Consider the following 22,083-nt stretch of genomic DNA (forward strand, 5'->3'; position numbering starts at 1 on the left):
TCGCCAACGCTAACACTGTCGCGTCTGTGACGAAGACGGGCAGGAGCACTTGGATGGTCCCCGGGCGTGGCTCACGCCACAGCCCTCATCTGCTCCCTGATGCCCTTGGGGGGAAGGACGACGGGATGGGTTAAGCACAGAGGAGTATCGCATCGGCGATCCTAAAAAGACAATGCATGCGTGTGTGCTCCGGTGTGTGTGTAACCGCTGTGTGCCGCTAACATTGAGTGTCGTTGCATGTCAATTAAAGACCTCTGCGACAGGTCCTGCATTATTATTATTATTATTATTATTATTATTATTATTATTATTATTATTATTATTATTATTATTATTATTATTATTATTATTATTATTATTATTATTATTATTATTATTATTATTATTATTATTATTATTATTATTATTATTATTATGTCTATACTACTAAGCACTCAGAGTGTAACACTCAATCAGAGTCAGAGTCAGAGTGACTTACAGATCGTGAAGAACAAGTCACCAACTGTAGATGATGGCGCCGCTCCGACCGGCTGCCTCTCTGTTCGCTCCGTCGAGACTGTGTTTACTTTTGTTAATATTTATAGTTTTTAGAGTTTTGTGCGTACCAACTGTTGGTGCATTTAATGTATATGACCGTCAGTCACTCATAGACATTGGATTACGGGAAACTTACCAACTGGATTACTCGCTGGATCAGCTTTCCGAACCGCATCAATGGCCTGAAGAAATTCTCCGGAGATTAGGACCAGACCCTTTGTTCCCAGAGCCCAGGAAAAGACGACGAGGAAAGAGGGCTGGGATCCGTAACAGGCTGAGATCCAGACGCCACCGTACACCACTGCCCAGTATATTGCTAGCCAATGTACAATCAATAGACAATAAACTGGATGACATCCGAGCAAGGATTCAATATCAAAGAGACGTTAGGGACTGCAATGTCCTTTGCTTCACCGAAACATGGCTCACACCGGAGGTTCCAGATCACGCAATTCAACCAGCGGATCACTTCTTTATCCATCGCAAGGATCGGTCATCAGAGTCCGGTAAACAACGTGGAGGAGGTATTGCCTTCATGTTTAACAAAAATTGGAGTGATCCAACGAACGTGAAGGAATTATCCAACCACTGCTCCCCAGAACTGGAATATATAACCATCAAGTGTCGTCCTTTCTTCCTCCCGAGGGAGTTAACGGCGATCGTCCTGATCGGAGTGTATATTCCACCGCAAGCCAGCAACAAGGTTGCGCTCTCCAGACTACACGACGAGGTAAATAGAATACAAGTGGCTAACGTTAACGCCACCATTTTAGTACTGGGAGATTTCAATAGCGCCAATCTGAGAAAGGTATTGCCTGACTTCTATCAGCATGTGACTTGCAACACCAGAGGCGGTAACATCCTAGATCACTGTTACACGCAATTTAAAGGTGGCTACAAGGCTCATTCTGATAGTGGCTTTGGTAAATCAGATCACGCGTCAATTTTTCTTTCACCAAAGTACAAACAGAGAATTAAAAGTACTCCCGTAGTCTCGCGAGAGGTGCAGAAATGGGATCTGACGTCAGAAGAGACGATCCGGTCAGTGTTTCACCACACAGACTGGATTGTGTTCCGCGACACAGATAACATTAATGCCTACACGGAGACAGTGCTGGACTATGTTTGTACTAGGGTGAAAGAAACAATCCCCACTACCAAAATGAAAGTTTACCCAAATCAAAAACCCTGGGTAGACAAATCCGTCCGTGAAGCTCTGAGAGAGCGCACCAAAGCATACAATGACGGCCTAGTGGCAGGCAACATGAATGACCACAAGGTGGCGCGACACAACGTAAGGAGGACAGTGTCAGAGGCCAAACGGCGCTACAGGGATAAAATTGAACTCCAGTTTGAACAAGCTGACTCTAGAGCTATGTGGCAGGGGCTCAAAACGATGACAGACTACAAAGGCGCCTCCCTCAAACTGAACAGTGACATCTCCTTAGCAAACGACCTCAATACCTTCTATGCGAGGTTTGATGCTGGTAATAACAACACCAGCTCACAAGCCTCGGCAATGGGGGGGGGGGGGTCGGCTGCTGATGGAACCTTGGTGTTGTCCTCGACGACCAGTTGAACTTCTCTGCTCACATCGCAGCGACGACCAGAACCTGCCGATTCCTCCTGAGCAACGTCAGAAGGATACGCCCCTTCCTGACAAAAGAAGCCACCCAACTCCTCGTCCAATCAACAGTCATCTCCCGCCTCGACTACTGCAATGCACTGCTCGCTGGCCTCCCGGCCACTGCCACTAAGCCTCTTCAACTCATTCAGAACGCAGCGGCCCGCCTGATCTCAAACCTACCGAAGTCGGCCCATGTCACCCCACTTCTTAGGGACCTGCACTGGCTCCCCATTGCTGCACGAATCCGCTTCAAGGCCCTCGACCTAGCATACCGTGCGGCAAAGGGAACCGCTCCCGCCTACCTCCGGTCAATGGTCTCTAACTACACACCCTCAAGACCCCTACGCTCTGCATCTTCTGGCCGCCTCAGACCTACTCCTATCCAAGCTCCGGGAGGGTCATCAAAGAGAAGTCGCCTATTCTCAGTCCTTGCCCCACAATGGTGGAATGAACTACCCACCCCAGTTAGGACAGCCGAATCACGTCCAATCTTTCGCCGTCGACTAAAGACGCACTTCTTCAACCATTATCTGAATTAAAAAAAAAAAAAAAAAAAAAAAAAAAAAATCTAACCCTAACTAACCGTACTGTCATGCACTTGTCCTAATAAACTAACCTACACTGTAGCACTCAACACTTTGATGAACATTGTTGCTCAGCTGATAGAGTTGTGCCCTTCCTGATGGCTTGTCGTACAGAACTTGTAAGTCGCTTTGGATAAAAGCGTCAGCTAAATGACTAAATGTAAAATGTAAATGATGGAGGCGCAGTGTTCAGGGTAACAGAGCATGAGGTGAGGCGGACCTTTAAAAAAGTGAATATCAGGAAGGCAGCAGGTCCGGACGGCATCCCCGGCCGCGTCCTAAAAGTCTGTGCCGACCAACTGGCCCCAGTATTCACTGACATATTTAACCTGTCCTTAGAACAGGCTGTCATCCCCACCTGCCTGAAGAAGTCCACTATTATCCCTGTACCCAAAAAATCCAAGCCTGCTTGCCTCAACGACTACCGCCCTGTAGCTCTCACCTCCATAGCCATGAAGTGCTTTGAGAAGCTAGTAAAGGGCTACATCTGCTCCTCCCTCCCCATCAACATGGACCCCCTGCAATTTGCATACCGCCCCAACAGGTCCACGGAGGACGCCATATCCCATGTGCTGCACACAGCAGCATCACACCTGGACAAGAGGCAGGGGAACTATGTGAGAATGCTATTCATCGACTACAGCTCGGCATTCAATACCATAGTCCCCTCCATACTCATAGCCAAGCTCAGGGACCTGGGCTTGGGCTATGACCTCTGCCAGTGGGTCTTGGACTTCCTGACTGGCAGACCCCAGGTGGTGAGAGCAGGCAACTGCACCTCCTCATCCATCACCCTCAACATAGGGGCCCCCCAGGGCTGTGTTCTGAGTCCCCTCCTCTACTCCCTGTACACACACGACTGTGTGGCTCAGCGGAGTAGCAATACAATCGTCAAATTTGCTGACGACACAGTGGTGGTGGGCCTGATCTCTGCCAACGACGAGAGGGCCTACCTGGAAGAGGTCAAGGTCCTGGCGGGATGGTGCCAGGAAAACAGCCTCTCCCTGAACGTCAGCAAAACAAAGGAGATGATTGTGGACTTCAGGAGGTCGGGGGTCAAGGACTACAGCCCCCTCAGCATCGACGGGGCACCGGTTGAGAGAGTCAACAGCTTCAAGTACCTCGGAGCCTACATATCCGAGGACTTGACATGGACCACACACATTAACAGTGTGGTGAAGAAGGCACGACAACGCCTCTACTTCCTCAGGCGCCTAAGGAAGTTCCAAGTCAGCCAGAAGATCCTTAAGAACTTCTACTCATGTACAATAGAGAGCATCTTGACCGGCAACATCACCTCCTGGTTTGGGAATAGCACTGCAAAAGACCGAAGCAGACTACAAAGAGTGACACGTTCAGCCGAACGCACAATTGGAGGGGGGCTCCCCACCCTCCAGAACATTTACTACAAGCGTTGCAAGGGCAAGGCTAAGAGAATCATTAAAGACTCCAGTCACCCGAACAACTGCCTCTTTGAACTGCTGCGGTCAGGCAAGCGATACCGGAGTCTCAAGGCGAGCACAGAAAGACTCAGAAGTAGCTTCTATCCCCAGGCCATCAGGCTGCTAAACGAACAATGAATGAACACTACACAACAACAACCACCAAACGCACATAGCACACACATCCACACGCACACACTCACTTTAAACAAACACACTGTAGCACCCACTCCACACACTTTATAGCACACACCCACTTTAAACAAACACACTGTAGCACCCACTCCCCACACTTTATATTTATGGATGAAGGATTGCACTACAACTCGTACACCTTACTGTAAATTGTACCTAAAATTGTACCTCATCCCATTTCTGCTTTGCACTAGATAGTACTGTACATTAGTACACTGCATAGTATTGTGTATTGTATATTATATGGTAACTCAGAACATTGTACATATGTCTATACCGAACACTGTGACCTCATTTTCTTCTTCTAAATTCATGCTATATTATGTTATTATGTTATTTGATACTATCTTGTCTAGCACAGTCTCTGGAGCGTAACAGTAAGAAGCATTTTGTATGAAAGTATTCTGTACTTCTGTATGACAACTATTAAAGAACTTGAGAACTTGAGAACTTGAACTTGAACTCAAGTTTGACACTGTTTGACAAACAATGCCACTTACCCTTACTGTAGCTGCCAGATATGTTGACTTATTGTTCACATGTTTGAATAAAAGCATCAGCTACATGACTACATGTAAATGTAAAAGGAAAAATTACACAAAACAGGCAGCTGCGTTCAGTAGAGACCCATATCTTACTTCTCTGTGACAGGCCATGAAACTATAAACAAACACAAAACATTAAATAAATGTAACTCACATATTCAAAGGTCACACTGAGGTGGGAGGTTTAACCTCACCCTCATGTGATCAAAATGGTCTCCAATTCCTTTCAAATGTATCAGAGGAACCACCAATTGTGAGTCTCAATTGTTCCAAGTTTGAGATGTATTGCATCACCTCTCTTGAGTCCAGCTTGGTGGATGAGAAGACTTTCAGTGAAGAAGGATCAGTCTCCGTGCTATCAGTGTGTTACATTCAAGCCTAACATATGGCTCGTCAAGGCCTTGAATGCGATGTGGTGGACACAGGACACTGGACAAAAGTGTATCAAAAATAACTATTTATTCACAACTAACTAAATGGACAGAAAGAGTGGGAGCTGGGTGTTCCAGACTCCAAAGTTAAATAACAAAACTAATAGCAAAAGGAAGAACAAGCCGAATGTACAACAAAAACAATGAGAGCAGGTGAGACGCTGGAGAGCTGCAACATCTCCTGTGAAGTGGGGGAGACTTGACAACTGCTCCCTGCACTGCATTTGTAGGGCGTGGTGCCTCATCACCACACCAGTGATCAATTAAAAAACGGCCATTTTAAACACAAGCAAAACAGGAAGAAACAGTGTGTCAATTAAACCACCAATTAGTGACAGCACACTTAACCACCATGTGAATATGCACCACAGACAGTAAGTATCCCTCCACCATGTGAAAGTAATACGTAACACCCCCACACCGAAGATTTATGTTCTTCTCCCAACTATAGCCCAAATAAACCATCACCAAGAGAACGAACATAAATAAATAAGGGGATACTTACCAACCTTACCCAAAAAAAAATGCAACCACACACTCAAACATGTGTAGAGCCCGTACTGTGTTGAGTGTGAGCCCCGGTCAAGAGTCACACTCAACTGTACACCAAAAAAACTATGACCCACAAAGCGAGCCACTACCACAGAGTGACAATGGGTCGGCCCCTGTCGAACACAACCCTTAACTCCGTCGAATGCTCTCTACTGAGGAACATTCGACACTGTCATTCAGCAACCCCGTCCTGATACCCGCCCAAGCGAGACCCCACCAAAATGTATCCAGCCGGGCCTGGATGGAGCGGAGCTAGTGGAAACATCTGGGCAACTAAACCCCACTCAGCCCCTACTGAGGCGCAAGGCCTAGAAGCCAATCCACCCACCAACACATCACCACCAAACAAAAAACTCACGACAACAGGTCCCTCCGCCGATACAGACCTGACAAACAGAGACAACAAACTGGAGTCAGCATGAGACAGCAGCTCACTGCGCCCAGGACAGAAAACAGGAAAACAAAATACAGGCTCCACATCAACAGGCCGCTCCACCGACACCGACCTGTCAAAAGGAGACAGCAAACTGGAATCACACACTTGAGAAAAAACAAACTCATCGCGCACCGGACAACCAACAGGAAAACTATCAGCACACTCGCCTGGTACCACCACAGGGCCCATCTCCCTCCCTCCTGACACCGGCAGTCCAGGAGCAGACATTAAACCATGATCTCCCAGAGCAGGATGTACCGCCACAGGCACGTCACCACCGTCTCTGGAACACAGTAACATCTCATCAATCACAAAAACATTTGGATCACCACTCAAAATGGCACCACAAAAAATAACAAGGTCAGGATCCAAAACGGTGTCACTCAAAATAACATCAACAGGATCCAAAATGGTGTCACCTAAACTAGCACTTTTATGAGCAACAATGGTGCCACACACAGTAACACTGTCAGGATCCAAAATGGTGTCACACTCATTAACACTGTGACCCAAAATGGCGCCACAAAAATTAGCACTGTCATGAGCAACAATGACAGAAGAAACTGCACCGTCATGAGCCAAAACAGTGTCACAAAAAATAGGACTGCCATGAGCAACAATGGTGTCACAGACAGCAACAGTGTCATGACAAAAAGGTGCCCGATTTGTTTTTACTGTCACAAGCCAAAATGGTGGCACACACAGTAACATCGTCGTGACACAAAACGGTGGCACACACACCAACTTCGTCACGATCAAAATGGTCGTCACCCATTAGACTAGGTTGTGAAGACTGCTCCTGCTGCACAGGACACAGGTAACTAGGTTGACTAGCATACCTAGCATACCCAGTGCCTGGCAGTGAGTCAGTGTGGTCACGTGAAACAATATCAGAACCAATAACTGACATACTGGGATCATCACTCCTGACAAGTGAGACATCATGAACATTAGAGCTATAGGAAGGCTGGCAGCCTAATTCTGGCCTCGTAGCCTCTTTAACCAGAATGGTGCCACATGAAACATCAGAAACACCAACAGAAATGGTGCCACATGAATTAGCAACATCCTTCCCATTCTCAACCTCCTCATTCTCCCCCTCCAATTCGTCTGCGGCCTCAGCCACCGTACAGGCTGGGAAGCCCCCGAGATACTGCTCCGCCACCTGAGTATCTGGCACGCATGTCACCTCCGGTTTCAGCACCGGGCCTGACACTAGGGCACAAACAGGAACAACATTATGCAGAGGTACATTCACAGTGTGCATTCCAAAATCCTCAATAACACCAGCACCTGCAATAACCAAACCACGCCGTGCCATCTCACGGACAAACGCAGCCTGGGCACGTACCTCCTGTGCCACCTCAATAGCTTCCTGGGCTCGGGCAGCAGCTGCTCTTCCCTCACGCTCTCTCTTGGCAGCAGCATACTGAGCCACTTCGATAGCCTCTTGGGCCTCGCGCTCCCGTTGTCTCTCAGCTCGCCCTGCCTTCGCAGCTAGCACTTTAACAGCTCCTATAGCCACTTGAATAGAGCGAAAGCGAGCACTGAGAACCTGGGCCTCGCCCCCTCGTTTCCTCTCAGCGTGCCATCTATCAAAACACTCACCCATTGCTTGCAGTAATATCTGCTTCTGTTCCTCTATAGGCAACAAGGATATGTCAAGATACATGACAAAATGCAAACATCCAAGCAACTGATATTGCAAGTACTCCTTCTCCAGGCTTGCATCAAACGTCAACATAGAATAATGAGCAGCTAATTGCACCAACTCATCGTCAGAACATTCTTTTACCTTTGCCACTGTTGGCCTCGCAACAAAATCCTCCATGTCCAACGTCATTTTCTATTATCCTCAGTAAACGACAACAAATGAAAACAACAATATTAATTACTAACTAAGTAATTAATCAACCAATTAATTAATTACCAGTACAAGGCAATACTCCAATTAATCCATACTACAATTAATCCACAACAAGGGATATAGTTCAGTATCCAAAACACAAGCAACTCACCCACCGTTCCTACGACCTGGGGTTCAAACTCCAATTTCCCTGTATCCACAAAAAGGTGTAGCACGTAATTAAATGACAGTGATTTAAGATACACGGCATAACACAGCACGCAATTAAACTCACAAGCAGTAGTTCAAAACACGGCATTTTATGTTAGCACGCAAAACAAATCACACTGTATTTAAGACACACGGCATAACACATACTGGATCAAAAGGTCAAGCTCAATAAAGCATACAGATCCTATACTAGAGAATCACTACTAACCACACACAGATCCTATACTAGATAATAACAGCAGACACTGCTACTGGATGAACCACCCACAAGACTAACCCTGTGGTAGACATTTATCCCAAAATACTGGAACAAACGCTCTTCAGTAACAAACCAAGTGAGGCAAAACCCCTTGTGTTACTCAAACAAATTCAACAAACAAATTCTAATACAAACAGGTGCTCCATACAATCTGATTTGACTCACAAATAGCTTCTAAAACCTATAATCCAGTCAAAAGAAGGACTGCTAGGCCCACCACATGTCTAATCTAAAAAAAAACTCTTACATCAGGTCCTAACACACTAATTACATTTCCCGGCCCCCTAACCTACCTATACTGAAAGCTAATGCACTGTAGACCTAGCTTTCTTCAACCACACCTGCTACCAGCCAAAGATCATATACCAATCACTTCTTTGACCGCCCCAGGAGTACGTGGTACACAGGAGGCTAACAACAGCCAGAAAACAATGAAATTACCTACCTGTGGTGGCCACTAAACTAAATATTTTAAAGCATACCAGTAGTCAAATCAAATTATAAATTAAGAGCATACTTACCTGTTTGAAGACCGGCTAGAGCCCCCATGTTACATTCAAGCCTAACATATGGCTCGTCAAGGCCTTGAATGCGACGTGGTGGACACAGGACACTGGACAAAAGTGTATCAAAAATAACTATTTATTCACAACTAACTAAATGGACAGAAAGAGTGGGAGCTGGGTGTTCCAGACTCCAAAGTTAAATAACAAAACTAATAGCAAAAGGAAGAACAAGCCGAATGTACAACAAAAACAATGAGAGCAGGTGAGACGCTGGAGAGCTGCAACATCTCCTGTGAAGTGGGGGAGACTTGACAACTGCTCCCTGCACTGCATTTGTAGGGCGTGGTGCCTCATCACCACACCTGTGATCAATTAAAAAACGGCCATTTTAAACACAAGCAAAACAGGAAGAAACAGTGTGTCAATTAAACCACCAATTAGTGACAGCACACTTACTGTAACCACCATGTGAATATGCACCACAGACAGTAAGTATCCCTCCACCATGTGAAAGTAATACGTAACATGGCTAGAGCCCCCATGTTACATTCAAGGCCTTGACGAGCCATATGTTAGGCTTGAATGTAACATGGGGGCTCTAGCCGGTCTACAAACAGGTAAGTATGCTCTTGGTTTATAATTTGATTTGACTACTGGTATGCTTTAAAATATTTAGTTTAGTGGACACCACAGGTAGGTAATTTCATTGTTTTCTGGCTGTTGTTAGCCTCCTGTGTACCACGTACTCCTGGGGCAGTCAAAGAAGTGATTGGTATATGATCTTTGGCTGGTAGCAGGTGTGGTTGAAGAAAGCTAGGTCTACAGTGCATTAGCTTTCAGTATAGGTAGGTTAGGGGGCCGGGGAAATGTAATTAGTGTGTTAGGACCTGATGTAAGTGTTTTTTTTGTTAGATTAGACATGTGGTGGGCCTAGCAGTCCTTCTTTTGACTGCAGTATAGGTTTTAGAAGCTATTTGTGAGTCAAATCAGATTGTATGGAGCACCTGTTTGTATTAGAATTTGTTTGTTGACTTTGTTTGTTGAGTAACACAAGGGGTTTTGCCTCACTTGGTTTGTTACATTTCTTGGTTTGTTACTGAAGAGCGTTTGTTCCAGTATGTTGGGATAAATGCCTACCACAGGGTTAGTCTTGTGGGTGGTTCGTCTCAGCAGAGGCCTGTAGCTAGTGTCCAGTAGCAGTGTCTGCTGTGATTCTCTAGTATAGGATCTGTGTGTATTATTGAGCTTGACCTTTTTGATCCAGTATGTGTTATGCTGTGTGTCTTAAATACAGTGTGATTTGTTTTGCGTGCTAACATATAATGCCGTGTTTTGAACTACTGCTTGTGAGTTTCATTGCGTGCTGTGTTATGCCGTGTATCTTCAGTCACTGTCATTTAATTACGTGCTACACCTTTTTGAATGTAACATGGGTTTGGAGTTTGAACCCCAGGTCGTAGGAACGGTGGGTGAGTTGCTTGTGTTTTGGGTACTGAACTATGTCCCTTGTTGTGGATTAATTGTAGTGTTGCCTTGTATTAGTAATTAATTAATTGGTTGATTAATTACTTAATTAGTAATTAATATTGTTGTATTCATTTATTCAATTTTTCATTGTTTGTTGTCGTTTACTGAGGACTCATAGTAAAAATGACGTTGGACATGGAGGATTTTGTTGCGAGGCCTACAGTGGCAATGGTAAAAGAATGTTCTGACGATGAGTTGGTGCAATTAGCTGCTCATTATTCTATGTTAACGTTTGATGCAAGCCTGGAGAAGGAGTACTTGCAATATCAGTTGCTTGGATGTTTGCATTTTGTCATGAATCTTGACATATCCTTGTTGCCTATAGAGGAACAGAAGCAGATATTGCTGCAAGCAATGGGTGAGTGTTTTGATAGATGGCACGCTGAGAGGAAACGAGGGGGCGAGGCCCAGGTTCTCAGCGCTCGCTTTCGCTCTATTCAAGTGGCTATAGGAGCTGTTAAAGTGCTAGCTGCAAAGGCAAAGGCAGCTGAGAGACAACAGGAGCGCGAGGCCCAAGAGGCTATCGAAGTGGCTCGGTATGCTGCTGTGAGGAGAGCAGCAGCTACAGCAGCTGCAGCCAGGGAGGCTATTGAAGCTATTGAGGTGGCACAGGAGGTACGTGCCCAGGCTGCGTTTGACCGTGTGATGGCACGGCGTAGTTTAGTTATTGCAGGGGCAGGTGTTGTTGTTGACGATTTTGGAATGCACACTGTGAATGTACCTCTGCATAGTGTTGTTCCTGTTTGTGCCCTTGTATCAGGACCAGTGGTGATCGGAGTGACGGCTGGCAAACTCCCTATGCAGGGGGTGACGTTGCTCTTGGGCAATGACTTGGCTGGAGGTAAAGTACTGGTGAAACCGGAGGTGACATGCGTGCCAGATACTCGAGTGGCGGGGCAGTATCTCGTGGGCTTCCCAGCCTTTACAGTGGCTGAGGCCACAGCCGGATTGGAGGAGGAGTATGAGGAGGATGAGAGTGAGAAGGGTGTTGCTACTTCATGTGGCACCGTTTCTGACATTTCATGTGGCACCATTCTGGTTGAGGAGGCTGCAAGGCCAGAATTGGGCTGCCGGCCTTCCTACAGTAGCTCTGACGTTCATGATGTCTCACTTGTCAGCAGTGATGATCCCAGTATGGTCAGTGTTTCTGATATTGATTCATGTGACCACACTGACTCTCTGCCAGGCACTGGGTATGCTGGTCAACCTAGTTACCTGTGTCCTGTGCAGCAGGAGCAGTCTTCACGACCTAGTCTAATGGGTGATGACCATTTTGATTGTGACGAGGTTGATGTGTGTGCCACCATTTGGCAAAGGTGTCATGGCAATGTTACTGTGTGTGCCACCATTTTTGCTTGTGACAGTAGAAAGGTTTCAGACACCGTTTTGTTTCATGACGTGGTTGCTGTCTGTGACACCATTGTTGCTCATGACAGTCCTATTTTTTGTGACACTGTTTTGGCTCATGACGGTGCAGTTTCTTCTGTCATTGTTGCTGATGACAGTGCTAATTTTTGTGGCGCCATTTTGAGTCACGGTGTTGATGAGTGTGCCACCATTTTGGTTCCTGACCATGCTGTTTTTTGTGACGCCATTTTGGGTGGTACTCCAGATATTTTTGTGCCTGAAGTGATGTTGCTCTGTTCCAGGGATGGTGAGGACGTGCCTGAGGCGGTACATCCTGCTCTGGATGTTCGTGAATCACAGTCTCTTGTACAGCTGACGGGGGTACAGCCCTCAGTACGGTCTCCTGTACTGACAGTGCCAGGTGGGGAGGAGTTGGGTGCTGTGATGGTACCGGGGGAGTATGCTGGTGGTTTTCCTGTTGGTTGTCCTGAGCGCAATGAGTTTGACTTTTGTCAAGAACATAACTTTGGTTTGTTGTCTCTATTTACCAGGTCGGTATCGGTGGAGCGGCCTGTTGAAGTAGATTTTGTGGCTTATGACCGTGCAGACTTTTGTGCCTCCATTTTGAGTCATGACGTTGATTTTTGTGCCACCATTTTCTGTGGTGGGGATGTCATGTCGGTTTCTGTGGATAATGGTTTACTGTGTTCCAGCGGTGAGGACGGCATGCCTGTGGCGGTTCATCCTGCTTTGCTATCTCCGGACCTGGTGACAGGAGTGGGGGTGGCGGACTCGGTGGCGGTGCCACGGGGACGTATTTCTTTTTGTTTTCCTGTTTTGTCTCTGTTTGTCAGGTCTGTATCGGCGGAGGGACCTGTTGTCATGAGTTTTTTGTTTGGTGGTGATGTGTCGGTGGGTGGATTATCTTCTAGGCCTTGCGCCTCAGTAGGAGCTGAGTGGGGTTTGGTTGCCCAGATGTTTCCACTAGCTCCGCTCCATCCAGGCCCGGCTGGGTACGTTTTGGTGGGGTCTCGCTTGGGCGGGTATCAGGACGGGGTTGCTAAACAACGGTGTCAAGTGTTCCTCAATAGGGAGCATTCGACGGAGTTAAGGGTTGTGTTCGACAGGGGCCGACCCATTGTCACTCTGTGGTAGTGGCTCGCTTTGTGGGTCACAGTTTTTTTGGTGTACAGTTGTGTGTGACTCTTGACCGGGGCTCACACTCAACACAGTACAGGCACTACACATGTTGGAGTGTGTGGTTGCATTTTTTTTTGGTAAGGTTGGTAAGTATCCCCTTATTTGTTTATGTTCATTCTCTTGGTGATGGTTTCTTTGGGCTATAGTTGGGAGAAGAACATAAATCTTCGGTGTGGGGGTGTTACGTATTACTTTCACATGGTGGAGGGATACTTACTGTCTGTGGTGCATATTCACATGGTGGTTAAGTGTGCTGTCACTAATTGGTGGTTTAATTGACACACTGTTTCTTCCTGTTTTGCTTGTGTTTAAAATGGCTGCTTTTTAATTGATCACAGGTGTGGTGATGAGGCACCACGCCCTACAAATGCAGTGCAGGGAGCAGTTGTCAAGTCTCCCCCACTTCACAGGAGATGTCACAGCTCTCCAGCGTCTCACCTGCTCTCTTTGTTTTGTTGTACATTCGGCTTGTTCTTCTTTTTGCTATTAGTTTTGTTATTTAACTGTGGAGACTGGAACACCCAGCTCCCACTATTTCTGTCCATTTAGTTAGTAGTAAATAAATAGTTATTTTTGATACACTTTTGTCCAGTGTCCTGTGTCCACCACGTCGCATTCAAGGCCTTGACGAGCCATATGTTAGGCTTGAATGTAACATGGGGGCTCATCCGGGATGTGATCAAAATGGTCTCCAATTCCTTTCAAATGTATCAGAGGAACCACCAATTGTGAGTCTCAATTGTTCCAAGTTTGAGATGTATTGCATCACCTCTCTTGAGTCCAGCTTGGTGGATGAGAAGACTTTCAGTGAAGAAGGATCAGTTTCCGTGCTATCAGTGTGACAAATGTTGTTATCTGGAGTTTAGTTCCAGAGACATTGGGTCTCATTCTCCAACATTTCCCAAAGACTTCTCTTAGGGCAACCATCTTGGGACCGACTAAGATAGAACCGACGACAAGATCACTCTGATTCCCTAACGCGTGGGGAAGCTGTCTTAAGTGGCCCAAACAATCCCAGCTGAGATGCCGGCGATGAGGAATGTCACTATGAACGCGCGTTCCCGTCTAGGTCATTTGCATACAAGACATGCCTCCGAGAGCTCCTTATAAGCCAGGCTCTGTGCCGAAATCGCAAAAAGTAGAGAGTTTAGACACACCTGTCCAGCTCATTAAATAGATAATAGATAATTAGATTACTGTATTGTCATCATATATACAGGCTACTACAGCTCGTGGCCACCTGCCGCAGCGCACGCGCACACGCACACACACACACACACACACACACACACACACACACACGCACACACACACACACACACACACACACACACACACACACACACACACACACACACACACACACACACACACACACACACGCTCGCCTCGCAGTACTGTATAGTCTATGTGTGTAATGAATGAACGCAGTAAGCTTATATTATTCTAATGACTTGTTTTATTAGGAAATCACAGATACTGCGCTGCCTACAGTCCACCAGTCTGCTGCCCGACTCTGGCGGCCTTAATATGTGTACTGTACTTACTGTACGTATAGGGCAGAACATATATATAGTATCTAATAAATCCCAATTAAACAAGTAATTAGAATAATATAAGCCTACTGTTCATTCATTAGACACGTAGTGTGAGGGCTGGGTAAGGACTGCATGCTGCCCAACGAGGGGGCGTGCCGAACATTCTACTTCACGCACCTGAGAGGAGTTTGCAATCAGCTCATTGGGAGAGTACAAGTATTGCCGACTCCCTTCCACTCATTGCCAGGTCGTTCTGTATCTACCATCAACTGCCGCGCTCCTGGTGAGACATCGTCTTCGCTCTCTATAATCCCACGGGACGATTTCCTATGTTCTCACTGGGAGACGTCGTGCCATCCGTTGCTACCATCTACCGCTGCGTCTCTAGGGTGAGACGTCGTGCCATCAACTGCCTCCAACTCTCTCTCTCCGTGGGCCTCGTTCCTGGTGTGAGACATCGTCATCGCTCTCTAGGTTTCCATGGGAGGATGCCTATGTTCTCACTCCTTTTTTCATGGACTCCGTTTGCTGTGTTGCCCGTCGGCAAGTGTTCTGGTGAGTCTGAACAAGACCAGACCCAGAACTTTCATTTCAGTCATGGACTCTAGAAGATTCTCCTGTGTATTTTGAGTTCTCCCTTAAAGGGACAGTGCCGCTTTTTTGTTGTGAATAAATGATGCCCTTGTTTTGGCTAACTCTGATTACCTGTCTGTGTCGTGCAATTGGGGTCACATTACAATCCCTAACACGTAGGCTACATAGTGTATTCCAATATCTGTTTTATTGATTAATGATATATTTGAAAGAATGCAGGTTATAGCTATATACAACAAATGTCTGTCCCATTGTACCAATCAATGGGATATATTGCATGTTGGCTATAACCTGCATTCTTTCAAATTTATAATTAATCAATAAAACGGATATCTAACAAATAAGAAATACAAATGCCACAGAAGGCATTAAATAATAATTATTTTCATTCATTTCACAATAATTGCATAATTGTGTTTGAATATCTGAGTAATTAAGTAATTATACATTTGTCCAAAATAGCTGGTTCAGATACGGTTAATCCAGCTGCCCTGTGATCAGATTAATCCATATTATTTATTTTTCCGACATCAAATGCATAATTCTTTATCGTACAATTATTGTCATATTTATTTTAATTATGATTATTTAATTAATTCCAATGAGGCCTGTAGGGTTGACGTAAAGGAATCACTATGATTCCTCCCAAATAAAGCCCCGAACACGGAGCACACCAGTCGGTCAAGTTAAGTGTGCTCCTCAGCACACGTAAATCCTGCTCTCAGCCACGGCCGAATCCACGCTTAGGGACGGTTGGGGAATCCCACAACCGGCCCTAAGATGTCTCAAATGGCCCTGAGAGCAAATTTCTTGTCGTAAGTCCGTTGGAGAATGAGACCCATTCTCCTTGTGTTCCCCTACTATGCCAAACATGGCTATTGTAGGAACAGCTGCTGCTGTTCCTTTTACCAAGTAATGGGTATCCTACTTTTTAATAAAACTCTTCAGAGCATGATGAAGTGGTGCATTTTAAGAGTTCATGTTTGGGCTTGACTTTGTACATGTTGAGGTTTGTTTATTGTTTAATGTTTCTTTTTGGTAATTTGTAACTCTACCCTCTGTTCAGGTGAACTACACCATCAGTGTGGCGATGGTGGTGGGGATCTTCATGGTGTTTGAAAAGAAATGTTACACATCACCGGAAAACCTTCAACCTCTTGTGGCACTGCTTATGTTATATGGGTAGGCCCCCCTTCTGTTTTATCATTGCTGCTTATGTTATATGGGTAGGCCCCCCTTCTGTTTTATCATTGCTGCTTATGTTATATGGGTTGGCCCCTCCCCTCTTTTTACATTGTTGCTTATGTTCTATGGGTAGGGCTCTCCTTCTGTTTTTATATAGTTGCTTATCGCTGCTGTCGGGACAAAACCTCATAACTCCAAAAACCCAACTTTTCAGCAGATGAAAAAAATTAACACAGATTTGAGGGTGAATAGAGTTAGGAGGTTTAGACAGATGATCGGTTTAATGCTTTCCCATTGTTTAAACTTTGTAAAACCCACACACACATATGGAGGATGATCTACGGAGTTGATTTATATAATAAAAAAATAAATAAAAAAATGGAGTTATGAGGTTTTGTCCCGACAGCAGCGTTATGTTCTATGGGTAGCATCCTTCTGTATTTACATTGTTGCTTATGTTCTATGGGTAGCCCCTCTTCTCTTGTTAGGCAGCAATGTAAAAGAGTTGCCATGCATTTAACATAGGGCAAATGGGCATTATTTTTCTTCAGATATCCATCAAAGACTGGGTCTTTATTTGAATTTGGTGAATAATCAGTCGCTGATTCTTGACTCCAGGTGGTCGGTGACGCCCCTGATGTACCCCATGTCCTACCTGTCCAGCGTCTCCAGTACGGCCTACGTCTCTCTGTCCTGCATCAACCTCTTCATCGGCATCAACACCAGCGCCGTCACCTTCATCCTTGACCTGTATGAGAGCACCTCGGTAACACCAGTCTGGAACGAGGACCAATCAATTGACCCGTGTATTCACACGCCGGTCATTTTGCTTTTATGTCATACGGTCATATGGTGCCAGTACTACTCCAAGCGCCTCACAATGACTGCATACATTTTTAACCCCTAACCCTGGCAGCGTTAGTCCAAGCACCCGTCTCCGGTCAATACTAAAATGTGATATCTCTCTCTCTCTCTCTCAGAAGTGGTATTTTGAAATGCAGCAATTCTTTACTCCATTTATCCTGCCTTTATAAAGCCACCAATGTTGACTCCTTCAAACACGACTGTGTACTGCAATGTAAATGAGCAATGTAGGCTATAGCCTGTTAGTGTAATGAGTAAAGGGCCATTTCACACAGAACACAAGGCCACCAATATAGCCTTTTCCTACAGTATTTGTAAACAATGCTGATGTTTTATTTTGGATGCAATGGCAATGAAAGACTCCAGGGACAGTCTGAACGAAACCAAGTGATGTCTGGTTACGTTTGTCTGGTCACGTGCTCTCATCCAGAAAGATCACCAAACACCAAAGAGCCTGGCCCCAGCTCTAATACTCACTGCAGCAGAGAACCAGAACCACGGAGACGCCAATAGATTATGTAACAAAAAGACATGTGTGCAGTTTGGAAACGGAAGCAGAGTTTTATTCTTCATGGGAAAAAGGGGGCTTCTCTCTAGAAAGGGCCCAATTGACCTATCCCAAACCCCGCCCTCTTATCTTGATCCTCCAATCACAACTGTTGCTCTAAGACGTTTATCTTCTGTCGTGTCTCTTCCTGGTTCTGTACAAGTGTAACCGGTACTGGTGTGTTGTGTTGTGTCTCTTCCAGACTCTGTATAAGTGTAACCAGGCGCTGAAGGCCGTGTTGCTAATATTCCCACACTATTGTCTGGGCCGAGGCCTCATAGACATGGCCATGCACCAGACTGTAACTGACGTCTACGCCCGCTTTGGTGAGGAGATAACACATGTGCACGCACGCACACGCACGCACACACACACACACACACACACACACACGCACGCACGCACGCACCAGAATTGGGGTCAAATGACTGTTGCAAAATAGTAATTGACATAATGACCCACCAATTCCATGTCTTCCTCCGACATTCGATGATTCACATAGAGTAAGAGTGCAATTAGATGTTAAAAGAGGTTTGTTACACCAGGCTTTACATGTGTTTCGGTGAAGAGAGGTTTGTTACACCAGGCTTTACATGTGTTTTGGTGAAGATAGGCTTGTTGTGCCAGGCTTTACATGTGTCTTGGTGAAGAGAGGTCTGTTACACCAGGCTTTACATGTGTTTTGGTGAAGAGAGGTTTGTTACACCAGGCTTTACATGTGTCTTGGTGAAGAGAGGTCTGTTACACCAGGCTTTACATGTGTCTTGGTGAAGAGAGGTTTGTTACACCAGGCTTTACATGTGTCTTGGTGAAGAGAGGTTTGTTACACCAGGCTTTACATGTGTCTTGGTGAAGAGATGTTTGTTGTGCCAGGCTTTACATGTGTCTTGGTGAAGAGAGGTTTGTTGTGCCAGGCTGTACATGTGTCTTGGTGAAGAGAGGTTTGTTGTGCCAGGCTTTACATGTGTCTTGGTGAAGAGAGGTTTGTTGTGCCAGGCTTTACATGTGTCTTGGTGAAGAGAGGTTTGTTACACCAGGCTTTACATGTGTCTTGGTGAAGAGAGGTTTGTTACACCAGGCTTTACATGTGTCTTGGTGAAGAGAGGTTTGTTGTGCCAGGCTGTACATGTGTCTTGGTGAAGAGAGGTTTATTGTGCCAGGCTGTACATGTGTCTTGGTGAAGAGAGGTTTGTTATGCCAGGCTGTACATGTGTCTTGGTGAAGAGAGGGGTTGTTGTGCCAGGCTTTACATGTGTCTTGGTGAAGAGAGGTTTGTTGTGCCAGGCTTTACATGTGTTTCGGTGAAGAGAGGTTTGTTACACCAGGCTTTACATGTGTCTTGGTGAAGAGAGGTTTGTTGTGCCAGGCTTTACATGTGTCTTGGTGAAGAGAGGTTTGTTGTGCCAGGCTGTACATGTGTCTTGGTGAAGAGAGGTTTGTTGTGCCAGGCTTTACATGTGTTTCGGTGAAGAGAGGTTTGTTACACCAGGCTGTACATGTGTCTTGGTGAAGAGAGGGGTTGTTGTGCCAGGCTTTACATGTGTCTTGGTGAAGAGAGGTTTGTTGTGCCAGGCTTTACATGTGTTTCGGTGAAGAGAGGGGACACTTGGCACTCACCTGAGTCCTTGCTGTAATTCTCTTCTCTTCTCACAGCCAGCACTTTCAGCAGGATGACAACAAGCAGTAAACTAGGTTATGCCAATAAAGGGAATAATTGCAGTATCTATTTGAATCAATCACAATAGAAGGGGTAGATTACTTAGTAGCAAAGTGCATAATAGTAGGAAGGTTAGTGGGTTTTTATTTTATTATTATTATCTTTCACATTTCAGATATTGATTGAAAAAGTTGAGTTCAATAGCCCTTTATGGATTAACTATGCAGAAAATCCAACATTCAAAATCATTTGCACGTGTATGCCTTGTGTGTGTACAGTATATGCATTCATGTGTTGTATGTGTGTGTATGTGATTCAGGCGAGGACTACAGCCCTGACCCCTACAGCTGGGACTTTCTAGGGAAGAACCTGTTCTGCATGGCAGTCGAAGGCAACGTCTATTTCATACTCAACCTCCTCTTCCAATATCGCTTCTTCATGGACAACTGGTAATTCCTCCTAACATTTTATGTACTGTAAAACTTAAATTAAAAGCCGGGTCCCATAGACACCTGTCCCGTTTTGACAAAAGAGGCCGGTCTACGTTAATCGTTTATCTGGTTGCCATTGACGATGCAAAGCGTTTTCTTTATATATATGTATATTAATTTTTTTACTTGCATTCAAACGTCTTGCTGATTGCCATGGCAGCACAGAGAAAAAAGTACTACCTCAAATTCTGGGCGCTGTCCAGTGCTGAATGTCTGACTCTCTGTGTGGGCTGGGTGTGCTGTCCAGTGCTGAATGTCTGACTCTCTGTGTGGGCTGGGTGCGCTGTCCAGTGCTGAATGTCTGACTCTCTGTGTGGGCTGGGTGCGCTGTCCAGCACTGAACTGGACAGGCAACTGAAAACAGTATAATTTCTCCCTAATGTTACATTCACTATGGCTGTCTCTCGGAGCGAGATTAAATTAATCATTCGTGATTCATATGTTAATCGATAGCCTCAATTTAATACAAGTAATATTCATTTGATAGTATTTCCCATCTTTGCTGTGCAAGAGTTTTGTGCAAAAGGAATTAAAGGTGTGTCCCAAATATAGGCCAGTTGAGTTCAGTAATTGAAGCAAATAAAAGCCTGGGCTATTATTATAAGTTTTACGGTAGTACTACCCCAGTACCCTATTCATCACATTTTATTGGTCGCAATACACGTTGTAGATGGGCAACATTCTCAACAGGCAACAATGTGATTCAGATGTTTCCTGGCAACAAGATGGTCCTTATATACCTTTTGAGGTGTGAGGTGTGTACCTCTTGTATCACCCAGGCTGGCAAAGACACTCATGTTACAAGAGGTACACAATACATGTCGGGGGCAATGAGTTACAAATAGCCACCAGGCTTTGCTTCCAAATGAAGGGCTAGAAAACCCCTATAGTGTGTAAGAACATTTCATGAATGAGGCCCAATATTTATCTTTGTAGTGTATCTCAATCTACTATAAGGATTAAAGCAACATGCTGAAGTAACTTTATTGTGCCCAGCTGCCTATTAGAGTTGCCCCAAAAGATGTCACTGCTTATTGATTGATTGATTGATTGACTGATTGATAGACAGACTAATTAAAGGAACACGCCAACTTTTTGGGAAATCGAAAGCCCTGTTGTTAAAAACTGGGCTTTTGAGGTGATGAAATCACTGCGCTCCACGTGGTATACACGGGTCACAACATGTTTACAGGAACGTTTTGGAGTTGTATTTGGAGTGTATTTCGTGACTGTTGGGAACTAGGCTACACTGGCACACCTACTTCCAGTGAATGACGCTAAGCTAGGCTAACGGTGCGGCTGTTCCCTAAGCCTAATGCATGCACAGAGAAGAAAATGGTATGTATCTGCTTGTCTAACTCCAGGGTAGATGGCAAATAAGCTAATTTCCCAAAAAGTAGGCCTGTTCCTTTAACACTTTCTGTGCCAAAATGTAAAAAGTCGTTATTGGGCGCCGACGGTTGAGTGCCAAAAACGTAAAAAGTTGTTTTCTACCATCCCCCCACACATTAGAACTGCAATGCCGATCGACTATCACCAGGTGGCGGTATCGTCTGTGTCTGAACTGCGATGGCTTGGGTTGAATCACACTCTAACTTTCATTTCTGCTTGGCCAGTGGCCACTCCTCCTGCTGGGACATAGATTCACATTGATCGCCTATAAATTCCGTCGCCTAAGCGTATTTGACCATTGAAAAGTGTATAGACATATACACTGGTAATCGCGATGGCGATGCTATCACTTGGAATTCTTCTTCTTGGAATACCTTTTGTTTTGGCTAAGGTAAGGTACATTCTATCTCTATTTTACCGAATCTGAAACGTGTTTTTCTAATGATCACAGTTCTGTTTCTCACCGGACGAAAAACATGCTTGGCAAACACGATCATAGTTTTGAGTTAAAACGACCCCCCCCCCCCCCCCCTTGATGATTTTGTGATGG

The 22,083-nt window shown here is 45.3% G+C and overlaps 1 protein-coding gene across 1 annotated transcript in view; it reads left to right on the forward strand.

Moving 5' to 3' along the window:
• Nucleotides 1-22,083, forward strand: part of LOC311237910 (retinal-specific phospholipid-transporting ATPase ABCA4-like) — a gene marked incomplete at its 5' end in the record, with an annotated part of 151,299 nt that overhangs the window by 105,740 nt on the left and 23,476 nt on the right. Inside the window, 4 exon segments of the mRNA XM_084325884.1 lie at nucleotides 16,464-16,579; nucleotides 17,201-17,348; nucleotides 18,196-18,319; nucleotides 19,970-20,099. Of these exon segments, the coding sequence (XP_084182010.1) occupies nucleotides 16,464-16,579; nucleotides 17,201-17,348; nucleotides 18,196-18,319; nucleotides 19,970-20,099 (518 nt within the window).

The sequence above is a fragment of the Notolepis coatsorum genome, assembly GCF_963971535.1.
Source record: "Notolepis coatsorum genome assembly, chromosome: 12".
Lineage (NCBI taxonomy): Eukaryota > Metazoa > Chordata > Actinopteri > Aulopiformes > Paralepididae > Notolepis > Notolepis coatsorum.